The sequence below is a fragment of the Carlito syrichta genome, unplaced genomic scaffold, assembly GCF_000164805.1.
Source record: "Carlito syrichta isolate Samal-C Ts95f unplaced genomic scaffold, Tarsius_syrichta-2.0.1 Scaffold126572, whole genome shotgun sequence".
Taxonomy (NCBI): Eukaryota; Metazoa; Chordata; class Mammalia; order Primates; family Tarsiidae; genus Carlito; species Carlito syrichta.
Window position 1 is genome coordinate 189356 of NW_007070668.1, and position 9012 is coordinate 198367.

At 34.2% G+C, this 9012-nt stretch overlaps 1 protein-coding gene across 6 annotated transcripts in view; it reads left to right on the top strand.

The window, feature by feature from the left end:
* The window catches only part of MTX2 (metaxin 2), a 62840-nt gene extending 54031 nt beyond the window's left edge, over positions 1-8809 (top strand). For 3 of the 6 annotated variants that reach the window (XM_008048741.2, XM_008048743.1, XM_008048742.2), the window contains 2 exons: positions 818-894; positions 8264-8776. In XM_008048741.2, the coding sequence (XP_008046932.1) occupies positions 818-894; positions 8264-8435 (249 nt within the window). In that variant the 3' untranslated portion in view covers positions 8436-8776. Of the gene's footprint in view, positions 1-817; positions 895-8263 lie in introns of all 6 variants that reach the window. The other 3 variants (XM_021707879.1, XM_008048744.2, XM_021707880.1) reach the window with 3 other exon arrangements.
* The last annotated feature ends 203 nt before the right edge of the window (positions 8810-9012 follow it).

The window sequence follows — 9012 nt, forward strand, 5'->3', positions numbered from 1 at the left end:
GCCTGCCCAGGTGGGTCTTGAACCCACGGGCTCAGGCAATCCACTCACCCCAGCCTCCCACAGGCGCAGGATTACAGGCTGAGCCACCGAGCCCGGCTAGTAACATTTCTTAAATGGGATTATATTATGCCTGCCAGTCTATAATTTGATTTTTGCTTTCTCTTGAACAGTATATTGTGGGCATCATTTAGGTCAATAAATACAGATCTGCAATATCAGGACTTAAAAAACATTCTATTAAATAAAGTAGTATTTAATATATCTACTTTTCTTTGGTCTTGAATTTACTAAAGTAGCAAAATTTAAAAATGCTTGTCCATAATCATCATTAAGTTAGTTAATGTCTGTCTTTTCCAAGGCTACCTTTAATCCTAGCCAGTCATCTCTCTGACATGTGCTTTTGGTCACAAGGGGGATTAAGTAAATGAATAGGGATGGAGTAAATAAAATCCATCTCCACTAGTTGGGAAATCACTGAAATGCCTTTACTCATGGTGGGTCAGCAATGTCATCTTTATGAGCAGATTTTTTTTATATATGCAGAGTTATTTTAATATATGGATTCAGGAAAACAGTTTTGTTCTTGACAAAATTCTTAAATGTACTTTTGTTTAAAGGAAATTCACTGTCAGATTTTCTTTCTGTTGCTCATATAGAAAGTATGATATATGTGGTCTGTAGTCTGATTTAAATATATTATAAAAGGTTAGCCTAAATTTATGTTTTTTTAATAAACTGTTATACATATAAGTTTTAGATACTTTTTATTATTTTGCTAATTTAAGCATTTTTCTTTGGGGTCCATTACTTATGTTAGGTCTTAGAAGATGTAGACCAGTGCTGTCAAGCGCTCTCTCAAAGACTGGGAACACAACCGTATTTCTTCAATAAGCAGTAAGAATTTATTTATTTATTTTTTGTTTCTTGTCTGTTGAAAATTTCTTTTATTATAAAGGAATTATTTTTTAAATAAATATTTAGATATATAAAATATTTGTATACTCATTATACATTTATTTATCTCTTCTTGGCTATCAGGCACAGTGCTGGGCTCTGGGAAACTAAGATTTCTAAAATGTGGTCCTTGTCATTAAGAATTTATCTTAAGGGCAGTCATGTAAAGCAGTCATTATTGTATGATACGATAAAGGCTCTAATAGAGGTTGTTCAAGGTACTGTATATGGAACTACAAAATCTTAACAGAATTCTAAACTTGTAAATTATAAAACATGAAGATACTTTTAGTGCAACTGTAGTTTTATATATATATAAAGCATGATATCTTAGGGATATAAAACTACAGTTTTATATATATATAAAGCATGATATCTTAGGGATTAAAAAAACAATAAAATCAAGCAATAAAAAATACACCGTTGGATAGACAGAACCAGCACTGTTATTAACTTATCTTCTAAATGTTAATGAAAATATTAGTAAAGCACATCATCTTCTATAGTCATATTAAACTTTTTCTGGTAAAGATAATATTTGTAGTAAAAATGACTGATGATAGCTTGGAGATATTTAAGATATATTACTCTATAACACAAGTAATGTGTACTATATATAGCTGATGTTAAAATAAAATTTAGGATCTTTGATGCAGAAAGATCACAGAGCTCAAACTATAAAATTCTGGTGATAAAGCCTCTACAACTCTGTTCCTGTTTCTAGTGATATTTGCTATGCAGATCCTATGTTTAGTCCTTAACACAAAATTAATGTTAGTAGTATGTAATTCTTTCTTGGAGTTGAAAAGCTCAGAAAGGGTGTGTTTTGTTGTTTGAAGAGCATTTTCCTGCTTTATGAGTTAGTTTGTTATGTACACTGTCTTTAGGGGAAGCCAGGAAAATAGATCTAACTTATTTTTCTTCTCAAACTCATTATCAGTGTGTTAGTTACCATGGATCATTTGATGTGTGACTCGGTGAAAATAGTAAGATACCATTTTTCTTTGTAAGGGCATAGTTATATATTTAAACTTGTAATGAAAAATTCTAATTTAGAACAGTTTAAAAACCAAAGGCTTACTTTTGAGGAACTGTTTAATTGATATTAAGATGTAGGTTTTTGAAATAATTTTGCCTTACATGATACTTGGATATTTTCTCTTAACAAATAATTATGATAGAAGACTCGAATCGATAGAGTTTTTAATTTTACTCAGTCAATTAATATTAAGTGCAAATAAAGGATATTTAGGGAAAAAGTAACTTGTATTTTTACTTTGTGACAAAATTTTCCTCGTTTATTTATCTATAGCAGGAGTCATTACACTGTGAGAAACTATACCTTAGTGAATAGCGCTCTGGCTTAAGTCAAGATATATGGTATTGAACTCCCAAGGCAGACACCCTGAATGTTATTCTTGGCTCTGTCATACCCCAGACTTAGGCAAGTTACTTTAATTTCTCTCTGTATCTTCCCTCCTCTTATCCCCTAAAATTAGAATTAACTTTCCTCCTAGTTTACCTACTGGGGATGTTAAGGATTCATGAAGAAACCAAATGTCTCTGCTTGATGAGAGAAAGGAAAAGGATAAGAGGTCTCACAAGAAGAATAATAACTGGGAAAAGTGGATAAAAAAGCAAAGGACTTGATTTACAAATTGAGTGACAATCCTAAAGATCAGTGATTGGTATGTAAAGAAAGGATATGTAGATTATTTCTAGTAGTATGAAGAAACAACAAGTTACAATATATTGAGAAGGAAAAATTAGGAAACACCCAGACAAAATTAATGTTTTTGAAACTAGATGATACTGTAACAGGTATCAGAAAGAAAGAAAAATGAAACTATAAGTACACAAAGCAAAAAAGATGAATGCCCGAAAAATTTTAAGTGGAAAAGTTTAGGAAAATGTTGACATTTTACAGTACTGTTTTTATTTTGATATTCTAATGAAAGAACAATAGAAAACCAACAGAAATGTGAAAAGAATAATAATGCAAGATAAGAAGGTATCAAGTTTCTTAGGATTTTTAAAAGTATATTTGTTACCTTGGAGTATTTTTCTAATATAAAGTCTATAAAGATAAATGCAACAATATAAATGAAATGTCTTATAGCTCTGAGGAGGGGAGTTGCTCTCTGTAGTCAAATGATAATTCAGAAACTGGTAAGCAGAGGGGTGTATTATGTTTTTTTCTTATGGTATAGCAAAATAATTAAAACTGGACTTACATTGAAAATCATGATTAAACAAACCAGTAGAAATAGTGAGTAAAGTGTATTTTTTCGTCCTTTCATAAAAGTTGCAAATATTTTTCTGAATTTATTGATTGTCTTTTTTTAAGTCAGGTTTATTCATGTGTAATTTACATGTAATAAAATTGAACTTTTATGTATATAGTTCTGTGAGTTTTAACAAAGACATACAGTTGTATAACCACTACCATAGGTGTACTTTTTATAAAAACATTGTTGAAATTAGTCATTTATATATGTCAGTCAATTAATATAAGGGGAATTTGTACAGATTACAGAAAATATACTTTAAAAGTATGCATATATATGTATATGTATGTGCATATGTGTGTTTATACATGCACACACACACACACAGTCACGCACTGCATAATAATATTCTAGTCTGTGATGGACTGCATATATAATGGTGGTTCCTTAAAATTATAATACTGTATTTTTACTGTATTTTTTGTTTAGATACACAAGTATTGTGTTACAGTTGCCTATAAAGTATTAACTACAGTGACATGCTGGGCAGGTTTGTAGCCTAGGAACAATAATAGGTTATACCATATAGTCTGGGTGTGAAGTAGGCTATACCATCTAGATTTGTGTAAGTACACTCTGTAGGGTTCATACAGTGATGAAATTGCCCAATAATGCATTTCTCAGAACCTATTTCCGTTGTTAAGCAGCACGTGACTCTACGTGCTTTGTTTGATTTAATCTATTGAATTCTTTTTTTTTTTTTTTTTTTTTTTTTTTTTTTGAGTTGGAGTCTCATTCTGTCGCCCAGACTGGAGTGCAGTGGCCAGCCTCGACCTGCTAGGCTCCGGCGATCCTTCTGCCTCAGCCTTCCGAGTAACCGGAATTATAGGCATGCGCTACCACGCCCGGCTGATTTTTTGATTTATTGTAGAGATGTGGTCTCGCCAAGTTGCCCAGGGGGGCTCGAACCCGTGGGCTCAGGCAATCCACTCACCTCAGCCTCCTAAAGCGCGGGATTACAGGCTGAGCCACTGAGCCCAGCTAATCTATTGAATTCTACTTCCTGTTGATGTTCAAAAATATCTTGCCACAAAGTTGCTGTCTTTATGTAACATCAGATCAATTTTTATATGCTTATACCCATATATAATTCAATACCTTTGGAGTTATGTGGATGTATACTTGCAGCAAATAACATTTTGACCACTTCAGGGGGTACTTCTGAATTCAGACTTGAACTCTTTCAGAGCCTTCATTTATTGATAAAGGATGCTCATCTGCACTACTGGAAGTTGCATCAGGGAATGTATATTCACCTGTTTTAGGCTCTAGTACAAGAAGCAAAGGGTAGTTGGCACTAAACTAGGTTTTGGAAAATAAGTCCTATAAAATAAGATGTATCTTTAAAGAAATATGTTTAGAGCCGGGCTCGGTGGCTCAGCCTGTAATCCCGCGCCTTAGGAGGTGAGTGGATTGCCAGAGCCCGCGGGTTCGAGACCTGCCTGGGCAACTTGATGAGACCTCACCTCTACAATAAATCAAAAAATTAGCCGGGTGTGGTAGTGTGCGCCAGTAGTTCCAGCTACTTGGAAGGCTGAGGCGGAAGGATCACCGGAGCTCAGTTGGTCGAGGCTGCAGTGGCCGGGGGCAGCCACTGCACTCCAGTCTGGGCGACAGAGTGAGACTCCAACTCAAAAAAAAAAAAAAAAGAAATATGTTTAGGGATGCGGAACAAATGGTGTTTATATTACTTCTCACAATGTGCCTCACAGTGCCTTGGCTCTTTCCAGGGATCCATTTGTTATTGAGTCATCTGTGATGGAAAGATTGTGGTGCAGTTGAATCCCAGGACACTTGAGATACTTGTTTTAAATTTACACTGTTGGCTACTCTTTTAAACATGACCATAGACCAACTGCACATTTGACTTTGATTAATACTTCATGAATATGTCAAAAGAAGGGACACTTTGAAAACATGTAAATAAGTACTATTGAGAAAATTAAATAACCTACACACCTTGGGATGCTTTATTTTTTGTTTCATTTGTTCAGCAAATACCGTTTCAGTTTCTTATATACTGTGCTAAGTACTGGATATCTAAAGACACATGCAGTGTTGCCTTTAAAGAGCTGGGAGTATATTGAGAGAAACAGTTAAGCAAACAGTTATAGTGTGGTATAAGAAATATATCATCTTTTTATTATTCATTCACCATATGTTTTTGAGAACCTACTTTGTGCCAGACATTGTTCTACATATTGGGGATATAGCAAGAAACAAGTAAAGAAGGTCCTTTCTCTCCTAGAACTTTCTGATAGAAAAGAAGCACAGGAAGCAGTTGGTATTAAATACCACATATAGAATGAAAAAAATACCTCATGATAGTAAATGACTGCATGTTCATTTTAGTTTGGGTGATCAGGGGAGACTTTAATATGTGACATTTGGCCTGGTGTGGTATTTCACACCTTAATCCCAGCACTTTGGTAGACTAGGAGGGAGGATTGCATGAGGCCAGGAGTTCAAGACCAACCAAGGCAACATAGTGAGATCTCAGCTCTACAAAAAATAAAAACATTGGCCAGGTGTGACAGAGCACATCTGTAGTCCCAGCTACTCAGAAGACTGAAGTGGAAGGACTGCCTGAACTCAGGAGTTCGAGGCTGTGGTGGGTCATGATTGTGTCACTGCCCTCCAGCCTGGGTGACAGGATGAGAACCTGAGTCAAAAAAAAAAAGGCAAAAGGTAAATTTAAACCTTTTTCTGAAAAATTAAGGAGCCAGCAATTTGAAGTCAGGGTATTTTACGTAACAAGAATGTTGGTGTCAAGGTCCCAAGATTGGCTTGAGTTTGTTTTGTTCAAATGAAAGAAGCAAGGCCAGTTTGAATTGTGTGCTGATAATTGTAGATCCCCCTGAAGAGGTAGGCCAGATCATCTAGGCTTTGTATGCTTAGGGCAAGGAGATGGGCATTTTAGTGTAAGGGGAATGGAAATCCATTGGAATATTTTGTGCTTGGAGTCATATGATCTGGTGACATTAAATAAAGAGTCATTCTGACTGTGGTGTGGACAATGAGTAGAAGGAGGAAGACATTATGAAACTATTACAGTGGTCTAGGTGAGAAATGAATGGTAGCTTACACTAGGAGATAATCATGAGAGAGAAAGATGTTGTGGCATTCAGGGCATATTTTGGAGCTAGTGTCTTACCAGACTTGCTAATGGATAAGGGTGGGTAAGAGAAAGAGAGGAGTCAAGGCTAACCCCTAGATTTTAACAGCTGGGTGGATAGTGGTGCCTTTTATTATGAGAAGATTGAGGTACAAGCAATTTTGAGATATTTATTTAACATTGAAGTGGAGATGTTATGTAGTTATTTGAAGTATGAATATAGCTCAGGGAGAGACTAAGACCAGAGAAATACAAGGGGGAACTCTCAAAAACCCAGAATTTATGTTTAAACTTCAGTCACCTTCAAAACACTCTCTGATGCAGTGCACCTATCCAAATACTTTTCCACTGCTCAGAAGTTTTCGAGCTCATCAATTTTGATGCCTTTTAGTGCTTCTGCTGTTTTTGGTTTCACCTCTTCCATATTGGTAAAACGTTTCTTTTTGAGGACTTCTTTCATCCAGGGAAACAAAAGAAGTTGCTCAGGGTAAAATTGGGTGAATAGGGAGGGTGGGGTACAGGGATCACACCGTTTTTAGTCAATAAACTGTTTAACATTCTACACATGTGGGCAGGTGTGCCTGTAAATCACCCATTATGAAATGGGCAAACGTGTTGAAAGACTCTCCCCCCAAAATTTACTGAAGCTGAATGCAACCTCTCATCAATACTAGAATTTTGTTGTGTGGTGTGAAGATTGCATTTAAAGCTGTGAAACTCCAAGAGATTATTCATCAATAATGATCTAGGCTACATAGACAGTAAGTGACAGAATTGGGATTCAAATTTAGATTTGACTGACCCTAAAATCAGTTCTGCCAAATCAGAGTATTTAGGTGGGTTATCATGTTTTCTCAAAACTTTATCCCTGTAATTATGATGTTATTTTCTCCTTTCAGTAATACTGCATTAGTAATTATTTTGATATATAATGTAGATCAGTGATACCCCATGTATAGATCATTAGTAGTGGGGTAAATTTCACTTTGTTGTTAGTAATATATAATTAAAGATGAAAAAACCCTAGAAAATTTTATGTTGAGGCCATCTTTATCGTTATGTGTCTTTCAGAAATCCAAGTCACTTTACAGGTAGTAAAATTAAAGTTATATCACATTGTTGATGTACGATTGGGTCATTGGATATCAGTTTTTGGTCCCAGTACTGCAGTAAAATTCTCTGTGCTTTGACAGCATGTTGTTTATACATCTATTAAAGCATTGGATAAATTGTTTGGTGGTAGTTTATGTTTTGTGCCCATCTCTTAGATTATTTTTCTTGTTTTTATATCTCTATCATCTGGTATAGTTCCTGCTATATTTGTTTAGTGAATAAAGTAATTAATAAAATGAATATGATCTGTTACATCCATATTATTTTAATGCATTTAAATATTATGATTACTTTAGAAAGGAGGTCACACAACTAGCAAATCATACTTTAAAATACATTTTTAAAAAATAGAATCTCTAAGTGAAGACAATAAATCCTGTCAAATTGTGGTAGAATTTATTTCTCATATGGCTTTTTTCTTTTAGATGAATAAGATGTTTCTTAAACTAGTATATAGTTGTCTCTTGTCATTCAGATACTTTTGTCTCATAAAATGGCATACATAGTACTTTCATATAACCTATGGTGTATCCTCCTGTATACTTTATAACATCTCTAGATTATTTATAATGCCTATTACATACAATGCAAATGATATGTAAGTAGTTGTTACACTGTATTGTTTTAAAATTTGTGTTATTTTCATTGTTGTATTGTTATTTTAAAAAATATTTTGACCCAAGGTTGCTTGAGCTCATGAGTGTTGGCTCTGTGGGGGCAGAGAACCGACTCTATTTTCTACCATAAAAGTTAAATGCTGTTCACGATACTCTCATTTCCACTTTTGTTTTAGGCCTACTGAACTTGATGCACTGGTATTTGGCCATCTCTACACCATTCTTACCACACAATTGACCAATGATGAACTTTCTGAGAAGGTGAAAAACTATAGCAACCTCCTTGCTTTCTGTAGAAGAATTGAACAGCACTATTTTGAAGATCGTGGTAAAGGCAGATTGTCTTAGAGTTAGTTACTTTCTAATTTAGTTATTATTTTTAAAAGTCTAACTTTTAAAAGTATATGTTACTTGAATGTTAAAATAGATATTGTTATAATTTAAAAACCAAATCACTGTTTTTCAAACCTCAAAACAAATTATATCCTATATATGTACTTTATATTGTTATCTGTGTACACATTAAAATAATTCTGGATTATTTTATAATTCTGGATATGTTGTATTCTGTATCTTGAATTTTTTGTTTCCTCGAACCATTCTTGCATATAAAAATAAAGCTTAAACAACTATATGGATATTATATTTACTTTCTCTTGATCTATCTGAAGACCACTCACTGAACTTTACACATGGAATAAACACTGTTTTTTACAAGGCAAGTAATTTGTGTTACATAATCCAAGATTTCCTTGCTAGATACATGGTGAAACTGGTAATGGGAGAAAAAGTATTCTAGCTAGTATGCACTTAGAAAATGTGGATGATTTTAAGGTGATTAAATCCTGACACAGACTTAACATTTAGGAGCATTCTTTATATCTGAACTTAATTGAATTAAAAAACATCTCAACAGAGCAGCTAG